Source organism: Phragmites australis, chromosome 14, assembly GCF_958298935.1.
Source record: "Phragmites australis chromosome 14, lpPhrAust1.1, whole genome shotgun sequence".
In the NCBI taxonomy this organism is placed as follows: domain Eukaryota; kingdom Viridiplantae; phylum Streptophyta; class Magnoliopsida; order Poales; family Poaceae; genus Phragmites; species Phragmites australis.
In genome coordinates this window covers 20,600,071-20,615,452 of record NC_084934.1, presented here as the reverse complement: position 1 = coordinate 20,615,452, position 15,382 = coordinate 20,600,071, and the positions used below count along the sequence as shown (strand labels likewise).

General features: G+C 41.5%; 1 protein-coding gene and 1 pseudogene across 22 annotated transcripts; both read left to right on the top strand.

The window, feature by feature from the left end:
* The first annotated feature begins 2,765 nt into the window (after positions 1–2,765).
* On the top strand, positions 2,766–5,277 carry LOC133890312 (uncharacterized; annotated as a pseudogene).
* A 2,061-nt stretch (positions 5,278–7,338) lies between these two features.
* LOC133890545 (protein FAR1-RELATED SEQUENCE 5-like) lies at positions 7,339–13,802 on the top strand. Of its 22 annotated transcripts, none has more exons than XR_009904067.1 (7): positions 7,341–7,719; positions 9,290–11,417; positions 11,490–11,620; positions 11,698–11,781; positions 12,148–12,382; positions 12,863–12,939; positions 13,287–13,802. XR_009904067.1 is itself a non-coding variant. In XM_062330961.1 (6 exons), the coding sequence occupies exons 2-5, from the start codon at positions 9,353–9,355 to the stop codon at positions 12,926–12,928; spliced, it is 2,343 nt and encodes a 780-aa protein (XP_062186945.1). In that variant the 5' UTR covers positions 7,340–7,719; positions 9,290–9,352; the 3' UTR covers positions 12,929–12,939; positions 13,287–13,802. The 22 variants fall into 22 exon arrangements, 12 of the variants coding, with proteins under 12 accessions (XP_062186945.1, XP_062186944.1, XP_062186936.1 ...); XR_009904066.1 differs by having other exon boundaries at positions 12,148–12,385; XR_009904065.1 differs by having other exon boundaries at positions 12,148–12,385; positions 13,107–13,802.
* The last annotated feature ends 1,580 nt before the right edge of the window (positions 13,803–15,382 follow it).

The following is a 15,382-nucleotide window of genomic DNA, read 5'->3' as shown; positions in this document are numbered from 1 at the left end:
GACACGAGCAATTAAGTTTGGGAAAAAAGAGACAAGATTAACAAGAATACTAAGGGTCCTCCGCCACCCTGACGGCGGTGTCCTGCTGCCCCACCCACCTCCTATCGCCACTCATGGTACTATTTATCTACTCACAAATCATTATTCTTTTGTGACTTCACCTGTTTGAAGTACGAGGATTTCGATCCATTATCCAATGCCTTCTCTCTAGATACGGTGTCCTGTAGCCTCCTTCCACCTCCCATTGCTACTGCCAGCCCTTTCAAATCTATCAGAAAATAAAGTAGATGAAAGAGAGCATGTTAATATTTAAAATTACACTTCAATTTAACATGAAAACCAAGCTAGTAAGCGGAGAAATACTGATGTAATCCAAGGGCGTATCAAGCTGATTCTAAAAAAAGGGTGTAGATTCTTCGGGTGGACGCTAATCCAAAACAAGATTCTGACCGTGCACAATGCCCACTGTGTCGAGCAATGCTGGAGACGGTCAATCATTTTTGCTTAACATGCCCATTCTACACCTTTGTTGATCTCATATGTTATCCACTCTTCACTTGAAAACTTTCACAAAACAACACGGGGTTCTCATTTACATTTGGCTAGGACACCAGGACATGTAGTCCAGGGCCGCGCCTCAATACTCCATCCCATCGGACCGTGCCATATACAGATTTAGGATATGTTTGGTTAATTATCACAGTTTATTAAACTTTGTCGTATTTTTTATATGATAATTGTTTGGGTTATGTTACAATTGTGACGTGCTATAAATTTACAACTCTAAATCCTAACTATTATAGACTCATGTTTTAGTTAAATCTTATCTAAGATATAACTAACAAATTGTTAGCCATACTTAGGCTATGTTTGGAAAGCCCAAAAATCTCTGAGATAACGGCCTTTTTCCAGGGGAGCAAGCCCACAGGGGAATGATCCACGGGCCGAGTGGAAATCGCGTTTGGAAGCCCACATGACGTGAATCTCTGGCCCGACCCACGTTGTTCCCACGCAGAATTTACGCCTCATCTTCCCAGGTCGGATGTGTCTCCCCCGTCTCGCTCGCTCACTTCCTCCGTGGCCGACGCCGCCACCCTGTCCACCATAGCCGACCCTCTCCACCTCAACCTCCTCCGCTGCCACCACCTCCGCCATCACCCCCTCTCCACCTCTGCCGACGCCGCAACCACCACGGCCGCCTCCTCTCCACCTCCACCGAAGCCACAAGCACCACGACCACCTCCTCTCCACCTCCGCCTCTGTGGACGCCGCCTCCACTTCCTTCTCGTCGGTGACTCGTGAGTTCTCCTCTCCCTTTCCCTCTCCTACTAACACTAGGTTCCTCAACTCTTCACCTTTTTGTCGTAGATCTTGGTCAGGGAGGCTCGAAGAACGGATTCATCGAGTCCTAGATCGCAAGAACGGAGGGCAACAATGTTTTGATCACTCAAGCCAGTCAAGAAGGAGTTCCTCATCCTCTCCTACACTGATCTCTACCAGGTTTGCCGCTATCTCGCTCTGATTTGCTTCGATCTGGCCACATGGATGTGATTTGCTATGCTCATGCATATCTACAGGTCATAGCAAGTTGATTTTCATGTTTCAGCTCCTTAATTGTCAAATTGGTCACCAAGGTTTCTGCTCCTTGATTTTAGATGGTGGTTTTGACAGACACAACGGTGGATTAGTTTGAAGTTCATCTCTGTTGCTCTTTTCATCCAAGGTGTGTTGCCTCCACAAGTGTAAGTATATTGGTTTGAGTTCTGTGATGTTCAACTTCTTTTGAGAACACCTGCTATTTCCTCCAGTAGGAAAAGAGCCACTCCTTACAAAATATTTAAGAGCTAACTCAAGAGAATGTTCAGAAGTTCAAAGCTATTTTGTTGACTGCTCATAGTAGAGATGCAAAATATCCCTGACAAAATTTGTTCGTTGCTGCATGGGTCTTTCTCTGTCCAGAAATACGTAGTGTGTTGAGGTGTAGTAATATAGCCTTGTAGATCTTATGCATAATTGTGCTACTTTTATGATTTATAAGTTCACTGCATTTTATCTTAACAGAAGTGAGAACTGTTCACGTGTTGTTGTTTACTCTTCATTGTTTCTGTGCATTCTATCTTAACAGAAGTGAAAATGCTGCTTGTCTTTTAACTGGTTAGATATAATTATCTGTGGTTTACCCTTGGTATATTGCTATATAGGTATGCATTGTCCATTATTTTTAATGTATTATTATTGTAGACCATTTACCTGGGTTGCTTGCACTTGTGTTTAATTTCCTGTATGCTAGCTTCTTAACTCTTATTAGTCTGAGTAGATGTCACAAAGGATTGTCTATGTTGCTAATGTATGCTTTTTTGAGTTTTGAGGTGTTTGTTTCAGCAGTATGCTAGTTGTGCATGCTTTTCATATCTGTAGTTATATGCCTTTTTCTTATAAAAATTAATAAAATGAGATATTATATGTTACTGATTTAATCATTATGCAAATCTGATGCATTGTCTGGGGTGAGAAAAATTGATTATATTTGTCTTAAATTATATTGGAAAAGGATTATGATGGTTTTGCATCAATGTGCACAACTCAATTTATTGTAGATTCTTCATTTGATCATTTCCCTTTAATATTACTACAAGGACAACTCAATTCTTCCGCTATTCCCACTAGGATAGATAAGGCTTTCCATCTTCATGTTTAATATGCTAATTAACTACCTATTCATATTCAATATGCTAATTAACAACACAAATTACATTTACTAGATAATGGGTTCTTGGGAGGAACAAGTTAGAGAGTTCATGTTAGATTAGGAAGAAGGGGACGATGAACTATTTCTAGCTATTGCCCCTGCTATTCACTCTTGCCTTCATGATGAGAAAAGGCTAGTGCACACATCATCACTTCCTGGTGCAAAAAAGATCAAAGAAATACTGGAAGGTCATGAGAGTTGGTGCAGAGCTGAGTTCAGGATGGAACCTAAAGTATTTAGAGCTACAACAAATTTTCTTAGGAGGGAGAATTTGTTGCGTGATACACGTGGTGTTTCCATTGAGGAGCAGCTAGGAATGTTTATGTTCATGCTCTCTCACAATACAAGCAATTTAAGGCTAACAAAGGTATTTCAACACAGTGGTGAGACAATCTATAGGAAAATAAAGGAGGTCTTCGATATAATCCCAACCTTGACTCATAGATTTGTTAAGCTCCATAGTGCAAACCAAACTCATGTGAAGATTGCATTTGACCCTCGATTTATGCATTTCTTCCAGGTTAGCCATAAGATCTATACACCTATCTCTATCACCATTCCATAACACTCGATTCCAATCCTTAGTTTCCTTTTTTTAATGTGCAGAATTGCATTGGTGTCATTGATGGCACACATATCCATATTACATTGCAGAAGACAATGCCCCTCCATATAGAAATAGGAAAGGAATGCTATCTCAGAATGTAATGCTCGCTTGTGACTTCGATATAAAGTTCACATTCATTTCATGTGGGTGGGAAAGGGTCTGCATCTGATGAAGGAGTTCTGCGATCTGCTCTTAGGAAGGGTTTTAATGTGACAGAGGGGAAATTTTACCTCGTAGATAGTGGCTATGCAAACGCACGGTCCTTCATTGCTCTATATCAAGGAGTTATATGCCATATTAGTGAGTTTAGAAGGCGTCGTTCATCTCGAAGAAATGATTATGCAAACTACAAAGAATTGTTCAATCATCAACATACAATCCATTGCAATCACATTGAACGAGCAATAGGAGTGCTGAAAAAGCGGTTTTCAATTTTGAAAGTGGGGACATTCCATTCAATAGAGTCTCAGATTAAGATTACAGCTACATCGGTTGCATTTCATAATATCATTAGAGGGCAAAATGGTCAAGAAGGGTAGCTAGATGACCAACCTATTTATACCGAGCCATCCAATTACGTTGACTTGCCGGAGGGGGATGATAACTATGCAAATGATGTGGAGTCAACCGATGGAAGCGCCCTAAGAGATCAAATTGCACTACAAATGTGGGCTTCCTACAATATTTAGCTGAGCATGATGTCTTGTAATGTAGTATGGTATCACTAGTTTGTGTGCTGGACACTTAAAAGTACTACTAATGTAGTTCTTATATGATATGTAAAAGATGTTTCATAATATTTCTTATTTCTTGTAATGTTCTTTTATAATAAGCATATTCTGTTTAAATTTGTTGTGGGAAATGTAGCCATGTCAACAGAAGATATAGGGGCTGCATGGATATTCATATATGAAAAAGGTCTTGTTGACACATTGCATGAGCACAATAATAAATCAATGTTCAAGGGGCAAAATGGTTGGACAACAGAGGGTTGGAGAAGTATCACAAGCAAGTTCAATAAAAGATATCCTCTAGCGCATTTCACAAAGCAACAAATACAAGAAACAGAAAAGAAATTGAAAGGAAGCTATAAGTCAATACGAGATGCTAGAAAATAGAGTGGTGTCGGTTGGAATGATTCTCTAGGCATGATAGTTGCTGAACCAATGATTTGGGATAATATTATTTATGTAAACCCTTCTCACACATATTAGCAGCTAGATGTCTTTGTGTTGCCTTATGTTAATAAGTACTAACTATCTTGTTGTGTTGTATTCTATAGGATCACCTAAAAGGTAAGAAGTTCCGCAAAAAGCTATTTCCTTTGTTTAACAACTTGGCATCACTGTATGAAGGTAAGTTTGACCCTCTACTACTGGTGATTTATTTATTACCAACATATTTATTTATTACCAGCATGTTGACGGATAAAAAGTTCTCTCATCTTGTCCTTCCCATCTGTTCTGCTCACAACTAAAAGATGAAAGCTCTTTACTTTGCCATAAGCATGTGCTGCCTTTGCTTCCAATATGTATATCTCTTAGCTGTGATTTTGGCATGCATATTTAGTTATTTTTTTTGCTTTGGAACAGGAAGCATTGCTACGGAAGATTTAAATTTTACATCAACTGAGCGTGTGGAACCTCTAACTGAAAGAAGGACCTCCGAACAGAGCATACAATATGTGCCCCCTGTCTCTGAACGCAATGTTGGTACAAATCCATTTGCTTCAAGTTTGGATGGTCAAGGGACATCAAATCAACATATTAAACCCAATGAAGCTCAATTTGCACCATCCGATCATAATTTAGGACAGCAAGAAGGTGATAGTAGGAAAAAGCGCAAAGTCAAGTTGCAGCTGTTCTTGAAGACTACTTGGACTACAAAAGGAAACAAACAGAAAAAGCTATGGAAAATCTGAATGAAAAGAAAAGACATGAAGATGATTATTCCATTGAAAAGTGTATCAATAACTTAGAAGCCATGGAAGAGTTAACCGATGAGGAGAAGGCAGACGTATTGGTGATTTTTGAAAGTGAGGTGAACAAACAAATATTTATCAAAACCAAGAACCCAAATGTGAGATTAATTTGGCTAAAGAAGAAAATGACTCCATAGGTATGATCCTTTCAAATTTTTGCTTTTTAGTTCATAGTTCAAATAATAGCTCATAGTTAGATTGTTAGTTCATAGTTCGAATTATAGCGGATAGGTATGGTCCTTCAGTGTCATAAAGAAACCGTCTATATATCATGTGCTACTTTCTTCTGAGTACTGGTCTCTGTAGTAAGACTGTACTATGTTGTTCCAAGTTTAGTAAAGCACAACCAAAATTGACTTAGTGGTCTCTATGTAGCTTTCAACATGGATCTGAACCCTTTAGTTGTAGCCTTGTAGGACTTGGAATATCACATTTCAGAAAGAAAATGTGATATATGACTGTTATTTAACTACTTGATGTGTTTGTAATTTACAATTGATGTGTTGCTTGGCTGTTCGAATTAGGCATGGTGTAATTAGTTTTTTATTAGCAATAGCTGCATGGAAAGAAAACTCTGACAACTTCCTATTTATGGGATGTGCAGGCGACCTTTTGTTGGACTGTAATTTTTTTCTGGCTTTGAGCAATATGATGATCAGACTAATCGAACTATGGAAGTGTTTCTAGTGATAGATGCAAATTTTGAATGACCACCCAGCGTAACAATGTGTGATGGTACTGAAGATTGTTACTGTTGTAGACTCACCTTTAAGAACATTCTGGACATGTTATAGCCTAGGATGTTATGCTATATGAGCACTTTTGATGCTTGCGTTTTCATGGGCTTGCCTAGAACCAGTTTTCATGCTGAACTTCGTATGAGCAGCCTGTATATGCTGAACAATGTGTGATGCTGTAAGAACTAGTGCTGATGACGAGACAGATATGGATGTACTGTGGTTTAACGTGTGTTCTAGCGTGTGATTCATGCGGCTGCTACCTGTATATCATCTTTCGGTGAATTGATTGTCTACTGTCCAGTATAGCAAATCTATGGTTTCTGTTATCTTGCAGGCTCTACACTTGTATATGGAATATCACTCAGGTCCATTTGGCATAGTGTGTTGCACGAAAGATGCTCCTATATTGTTCAGATTCAGTTACATAAAAAAAAAACAATCTATATTACATAAACCACGCAGATACAAATAGCTCATATATATGCATGCATACAACTATACGTATGTATCAAGCTAGCTAATACTATCAGACTAGGGAAGGAGATAGTAGCAGTAACAGCGAGAGTATTACATAATCAGAAAAAAACAAATACACCCCACATAGAAGGCAGGGGTTACACCTGTGCCTTCCAAACGGCAGCAACGGTCAAAAATTCCTCCCCATAAAAACGAGGGGTTCTCATGTGCCATCAAAATCCCTCCAAAAAGTTCCACTCCTTAATTTTCCTTCCTTTTATTTTTAAACTAGCCCTTAGACAAAGTTTGGTGAGTGCTGTAAGGTAGTGTTTGGTTGGAGAGTAAGGTGAGATGGGATGATTCTATTCATGTATTTAGGGATGGAATGACGAGGTGGAATGGGATGATTCTATTCATATATTTAGGGATGTGATGATTCTATTCATGTATTTATGGATGGAATGTGATGATCTAGGATCAGATGTTTGTTTGGTGGGTGGAATGGAACGAGTTCATTTTAGATTTCGTGCTCACCGTCAGTGACCCGTCCCAAGTAGGATGACTGTATTCAGCCTTTTTTTTAACAGATCCATCCCAAATCTTTAAAGAATATTCTCTGATTTAGAACCATTTCATCCCACTAAATTTTAATCAAACAGCTAAAAACAAAATAGAACCGCTCCCGTTCCATCCTATCTCACGAACCAAACACTACCTTAAAAACCAACTGGTGAGACTGGGCCCACGCGGACCCACGCGATACACAAGAGGTGCTCGAGCACCGGGTGCAGCCAATGTGTGACTTGGGAGCTTCGAGTTCCCTTGGACCGGTTCCACCATCTCGGACGTAGACCGCCGCTAGACCCCTCCCCTCCCCTCCTTTCCTCGGCTCCTCCCTCCCCCGGCCCAATCGCCCGCCGCCGAGACCGGCGTGGTCCCTGCTCCCGTGATCGAAACAGGCGGCGCGGCAGCGGTGAAGGAGGATAGGGGGACGAGACCGCCGGGCGCGCGCTAGCGGCGAGGGCAGCGGGTGCTGACCGAGGGCGCACGGCACGCGGTTGGCCTGGCAGCGGAGATTGCGGGCGCCGCAGGCCCGGGAGGAGCGCCGCGGCTAGCAGAGCCGAGTGCTGAGGCGGAGGCGGGCGGGCCGCAGCAATCGGCTCCTCAGGCGTTATTTTTTCCCCCGGTGAGCACTGCGTAGAAGCGAATTTTATAGCACGTAGAAAGACCTTCGTGAGATTTTATCATAGCATTCATCTCGTGATTCAATCACTGAACTGAAGAGGAAAGAGAATGGACACATGTCTTTCTAGGGCATAGGGTCTTTGGTAGCACTGGTCCTATAAAATTTGTTTCTGCGTACTTGTGCAGTTTGCCCCCTGTGGAAAAAATGTGTCTTGCTCAGATAGTGATACATGGCGACATTTTGGCCCTTTTCATGGATTTGCAAACATGGAGCCACGTTACGATGGTTGAGGGAGGCCTAAAGTTGATGAAAACTTTGCTCAACTGCTAATGTTAGCCAAGTGATATCAATTCAACTTTCATTTATTGTTCTTTTCGTGCTAAAAAAAGGTTCAATTTTGAGCACGATTTCCTTGGAATTAGTTTGTTCACTTCTGTTATTGTTAGTGATGGTCTGATGGACCTGGAGGTCGAGGGTTTTGGTTTAGCAATCGCCATCTTTTGGTGATGAAACTGAAACTTCGGAATTCAATGAGTTCTGTCCAGCATGATGTCATCGTGGCCACCACCCACTAGCAGCGGCTAGAATTTAGCCATGCGTGCACGACTGACCTCCGTTGAATCTTTTATAAGGCGCCCAAGCATTTAGAGATTCGCACCAATATTTTTTACCAACGTTTATGATATGTAGGTTTTATTTTGACACAAAAGCGATGCTGTTGGATTCTTATTTGAATGTACTTTCACAAGATCATGATTATGCATGCACGGACTATATATTATCAAAGATTCTCACTTTCAAAGTTAAATTAGTGGTCACACAAAGCCTAAATATTCATTAAATATCAACAGAGGGAGTATAATCTAATTGCCAAATAGGGTGCTAGATTTTTCACGATTGCTTGTGCACATTACCTTTGGAAAGTAAACACAGCATTAAACAACAACAAAACATGCCCTGTTAAAGTTTGGGCCTCACTTTTAGAGCTTACCATGTAAATTAGCGAGCCAAAACTTTTCGCTTATATTGGTAATTTCTACTTCCCTAAGTGAAGTAGTGTTATTCGGCCATCAGAATTGATCACATTTACGGATTTACCATATGTTCACATTTCGGACAAAGTCTGTTGTTGTATCATATGTTCACATTTCGGACCTACACCTGGTAGATTTTCAGTGTGCTGAGAAAAACAGCTAACAATTTCCTCATGCAAATACCCATTTTGGTATTTTCTTATTCATGTGGAAGGATTTTTTTCACAATTTTTGTTAGTTATTAACCATATCTCACCTGTGCACTTAAGTCCTTTTGCTTGACTAGCTTCAAACACCAACAGGCAGGTGGAAATCATCATGGGATATGGGACATGTTACTTTCAGGTTTAGTTAAGTGAACCATTAGACAATGACCATTACAGACTCTCCGGTCTAGCAGCCTCAAATTGACTATTGTTGCTTTTAACATCCTATGTATAATAGTGAATTTTATTGCAGCTTCCAAGATTAAATATTTAAATGTTTTCCCTCTAATTTATGCATCTTACAAGAAATATATGAATGTTGGTCTGCAGCAGTTGAGTGGAACCACTTCTGATCCTTTATCTATAAATATTGATGGAGCTAGCTGAGTAGAAATGGAGAGCAATCAAGATTCTCAAGAAGAAAGGCTTCAAAGAAGGGAGAATGGTGAAGAAGCAGAAAAGGCGGTTGATTACGGAAATGCTTTGACTCGCAAGAAGGCAACAGAAGAGCTTCTTGGTTGCGTAGTCCATAGTGAGGAAGAGGCATACAAACTGTATTGTGACTATGGGCATCGAATTGGTTTTAGTGTGCGGAAGGGCAAACAGTCTTACTTTATTGGTACCAAGAATATTCGGACAAAGGATTACTATTGCTCAAAGGAAGGGCTTAAATATGATGAGCCTGTTACAGAAGCAAATTTTAATCGACCAGACACAAGAACTAATTGCAAAGCAATGATCCGCTTTAGAGTTGACGAGAAGGGACGATGGACAGTTATTCGCTTTGTTCCTGACCATAATCACCAATTGGCGAAACCTGGGGAAAGGCACATGCTGAGATCGGCCAAGTCACTTGCTGTTGGCAGATCAGGTGTTATAGATCCATCAGCATCTACAGTGCCACATCCAATAAATGGTTTCTCTGATATGATTGAAGGTGATATAGCTGAGAATCCAGAGTATACTATAAGGGATTGCTACAATCAAGTGAGAATACAGGGTATAACGATAATTGAGGCTGGGGACAGCCAAAATCTTGTCAGCTATTTCAAGCGTAGAACCAACGAGGAAGGCATGTTTTATTGGGATGTCCAAGTTGATCAAGAAGGGCGCATGACAAATTTCTTCTACAGGGATGGTAAAAGTAGAAATGATTATGACTGCTTTGGAGACGCTGTTATATTTGACACAACTTACCGCACAAATAAATATAACTTGATATGTGCCCCATTTGTTGGTGTTGACCACCATTGGCAGAATGTTGTTTTCGGCTGTGCATTCTTGTTAGATGAATCTGTATCTTCCTACATTTGGGTATTTAAATCATTCTTGGAGTCAATGGGAGGCCGATCACCAAAATCAATTTTCACTGATCAGGACGAAGCTATTATGCAGGCAATCGAGCAGGTTTTTCCTAACACACAACATTGCTTTTCCTACTGGCATATTCTGAAGAATGCACAATCTCATTTAGGCACACTAAATACTTCACAAGCATTTCAAAATATGTTTATGAAGTGTATGCATGGATCTGACTCGGAAGAGGAGTTTGAGGAATCTTGGACTGCAATGCTCCATGAATACAAACTACAGGATAATAGCTGGCTGATTGACCTTTATAGGTTCCGTCATAAATGGTGCTCAGCATTTAACAAAGATACCTTTGATGGTGGGATGAATTCATCACAATGGGGGGAAGTTTCAAACAATATTCTCAATGGAATTTCTGATGAATCTACTTCTCTTACACGTTTCTCCCTTTTGCTAGAAAAGGTTGTCAAGGCTCTACGTAGAAATGAATCTGAAGAGGATTTTCGCTGTAGCCAAACTGCTCCAGTTCGTGCAATTAAGCATAGTACAGTTCTGAAGCAGGCTGCAGAATCATATACTCATAGGATCTACAAACTATTTGAGGCAGAATTTCTGGATGGATGTGGAGCAACATCATGCCATGAAACTTCGTCCGGTGGAAATTTATTGAGATATGAAATTACGATGCAGGGGAGGGGTTCAAAAGTATGGGCTGCTCTTGACACTTCCACCATGGAGATCACTTGTGGTTGCAGAAAGTTTGAAAGGATGGGTCTTCTTTGTTCGCATGCTCTCAAAACCTTCAGCCTGCAGAATGTGGACACAATTCCAGAAAAGTATATTTTGAAACGCTGGACAAAAGATGCCAAGAGAAGCATGTATAAACTTGCTCAAGATGATTCAACCCAACAGGAATGCACTGAGGCTGAACTTGCATATCGTAATCGAGCAATGCAGTACGCATATAACCTAATTATGAAGAGTCAGGAATTGGAAGAATCAAGAAAAATATTCTGGGACTCCCTTGAAACCGGAGAGAAGGCACTGGAAGTATTCTTTGAAATGAGAAACTTGCGCACTCAAGCTGCAAAAGATGCTAGTAAAAGGGAGAAAAAGAAGAAAAAACTATCAAAAGGACCAAACTCAAGTAAGTAACAATTTTAAACTCCCTTCTCCATATAGGGCATCGTTTTATTCAAATTTATACCGTATTATGCAGAAAAAGCAAAGCAAGTCCCAACATCTTCCTCAATTGGCCAGGAGCTAATTGTCCAAACTAATGAGCATCAGTTTCCATCTTCACAAGATGCTCAGGGTCATGCGACAATTGGAAGACCAATTTACTATCAGGTACACAGAAATATGTAGTTCATTTCCTTTTCTTTCTAGCATTTAACAGATCTTGTACTTACATGCTTCATGTTCAGCAGGCTTTTCCAACTGCCCCTATGCAACCGAACCAGATCTACATGCATCCGAATATGCACACAATGCCTCTTTGCACGCCACAGGTATTATAATTAACTGATAGACCTGAAAAAAATTCTCTCATCTTGTAAAGATCAATACAAGGCCGTGCCACGCTGTGAAGGGGAGAGACATTATGAGAGATTTTGGCAGGGAGAGGCACTTCTCTATTATTTTATCTTTCTTCTTGCTTCAGGATATTGATTACAATAGTCCTATTTTATAGAGGGCTCTCATAACAATTATAGATAAGATTCTGATCTGTGCAACTAACATAATCTGATAACCGGACAATCAAATTGTTGCCACCATATGTGACGCTAACCGTGTGGGCACTGCCTGTGCTACATTGTCCGTGTGAACAATCCCTGTCCTGCCGCACATGACACCTTCTCGCTCCTCTGTGACAGCTCATTCTCGAGCTGTGATGGTGGCCATGGTTGAAGCCCTTGATGGCTGGATGATGGCTCCAAAGTGCACTTTGTCATGCAAGAGAAGAACAGCGAGGAGGAAATCTGGCAGACGATTCCTGAAGGTGAATGATCCATTGGTGTGACTCGAAGTTGAGGAAGCCGCCAGAGACATGGCCGCAAGGGCAATCGACAGCAGGCAGCAACAACACCCTTCACACCATGGAACACAATGGTGGTGAACACCCTTAACATTACAGCCACTGAGCACTGCACTGCTGAAACTATGGTGGCTTATGTTGCTAAAAAAAACTGAAGTACCATGAATACTGAACTGAACTGTGCAAACCTTTATCCCAACTACTATCAACAGTTTCTGTTATTGGCTTTTGAGCTTATAATAATACAATCTCTTAAACTCCAATAAAATGATAAAACTCCTGGCTCATGCAAAAGATGTATGACTTGGTAGATGGGTTCGGGGGCTTTTTCTTCTTAAAGTTATTAGGTCCATTTGGACCTTAGCTCTGGATTTCACTGATGGCAAATTTAATATGACCCATTTCACTGAGAGACAACAGAAGTACACAGAGACGCAACACGAACTGTAGCACAAATATGAGCATGGAGTTTAGCTAGGCATTATGGATGTCAATGCAATAAAAAAAGTTATTTTTGCTCTATGAACTTATTGGCCCTTTTTTGACGTGTCCAGCAGGATTTGTCTTCATATGCTGCAATACGTCCCAATTCAAATTTCGATGCCGCCAAGAATATCTGAAGGATATTAAGGTATGCAATGTCAATCTTTTGTGTGCCGTGCGACCATGTGGAACTATTTTCTTTGTCTTATTGCTCTTGCTGCCACTTCTGGCAAGAGGATGCATATTTCTGCAGTAGTAGGATGATGCATTTTCCTTGTATTTTTCTCAAATGTGAACATCAGAATTGGATACCAGTCCTGTCCTGGGCTGGTATCAGTGTTAACAGGGCAATGGCCAGTTACACCAAGCTTCTATGCCTGCTCTACGCATGATACCGACCCCTGCTGCAGTCAAACACTTACATGCTAATGCCTTGTTACTCTTATTTTATGTCTCTGGAAAATCTTGTTCGGGGATTGCTGCTACCAACTGCAGCTTGAACTTCGTCAACCTTCATGTAGGCCTTGCGGTGCTTGTTCATGTTGGTTTATGAGTCCTTTCTACTGATCTTTAGGGAAGTGGCTATTCTGGCTATTGCTATGCAACCTCTTCTGCGTAGAGAAGTAGCGTGTTATTCATCTCAGGCAGGCAATTGTAGGCTTGTAAATTGTAAGTTATGTACGAGAGATCGAGAATAGTGGTCATTGCGTATATGCAGAATCAGAATCCAGTTGCAAACTAGACTCATGCAGGGATCAATTCTCTTGTGCTAAGGGCTGTCTCAGGCCAAACATAAACCGGTCGAGTGACACCACCTACTCACCTCCTGGCATGTGGCGAGAATAGATGGAGATCTCCATCCGCCTCGTGCGCGGATTTCTCTTATTTGAAGGCAGTTTCCTGCATGAGTTGAGCTTGAGCAGCAGAATCGCTGTATGAAGAAGGAAGCAGAAGATGCTGCACGGGTGTCGTCGATTCGAACTGACATAGACCTCTGTTTTTTTTTTGGGGGGGGGGGGGGGGGGCATGTCTCGTCTTGTAATCCATAGTGGTACCTGGGTACCAGTTTATGTAATCTAGCCTGCTTACACCTGGTTAATGAGATGCCAATCAGACTGATCCTAGGAACACGAGGCACTCGCATTGGTAGTAGGAAGCCATCTATTTATTTACTTATCTATTGCGAGGAAAAGCCATAAAGAAAAAAAACCAAGCACCGAACGATGCACGGTCCAGCAGCGCCGTATTCGGGGACCGACCTCCAGAAGCAGGACGCCTGCTGGCCGACGTTCGTCGTAGCCATCACCGGAATTCACCGGAAAGTCGAACGCCACATCGCCGCCTCCATGTTTTTTTCGCACGGCTGGTAGCCCCCGTCCAACCGCTGGACCATCTGTTTGAGTCCCTGCTGTTCTAACAAGTATTCCGCAACACCCAGCAAATCACCATCTGTTTGAGTCCCTGCTGTTCTAACCAAGCCGGTTTAAATCTGAAGTATATTGGTTTGGCTATTCTAACTACAATATGAGTGTCAGAAGCACCGGTGGGCACATGATGCAGTACTAGGGGCTCATCTCCTTCCTTCCCAAACCCTCTCCCTCTGTTTTGTCCTTCCTCTCCATAGAGCACCAGTGGGTAGGAGGGCTTGAGCCCCCCCTGCTGGATACACCGGTGAGGAGGAGGGTGGATGACAGAATGGATGGATCAACTCTTCCTGGTCCTCTTTTATAGCCAAACCAAGGTAGGGTACTTCAGTAATTTCGCCCACAAAACATTGTTAGCGTTGTGGCGACTACAATATGTGTATGGCTGCTATAGTACGCATTGTTGCACCTACAATACATCTTATGGTCTATTTTTTTTCACAAAGGGGGTCCACACACCCTCAGCCACAAAGGGACTGAGGGGCGCCCCCGGGGGTGAGAGCTGGGGATCGAACCCAGGTCTCCCACCTGAGGGCAGCCATTAGGAGCCACCTTGGCTTGACTGCCCTACACATCTTATGGTTTCCACAGTGCATTCATAATACATGTCTCTTTAGCTAAAAGCTTAAAACCTTATAAGGGAGCTGCCATAGCGTAGTTGACAAGGCACCAGAGCATGTTGGTCAGGGGTTTGAGCCCTGACACCCATATGCATTCGACTAGGGTTGGGATAGTTGAATTAAAGGCCTTATTTTTAGAAGGGAAAGCTTAAAACTTTTCGGACTAGAGGATGCCACCGATGGGTCTTCTGAAATAAACATGCCACTCTAGCATCTTGTTTCTTTGATGAATTCCATTTCTCCCACACTTTCGTTCATTTTACCTTCTTTTCTCCGGTTTTCATGAATTTTTTCTCTCAATGAATTTCCCAACATGCCCAAGCCTATTCCAACTGAACAAAACTAGATATATTCCTACTTGGGACATGGCTTATGCTTATTGACTTGTTGTGCACCTCCATTTACTAGGGTTCAATCATGGTGCCCACAACTTTACACATGCGAGTGTGTGAGTAGTGTGCCTACGTGTTAGTGCAAGTTATGCATCCCTTTTACTTATCAATTCTAAGGATATATTAATAATAATTGATCATTTATGCCACTTGGC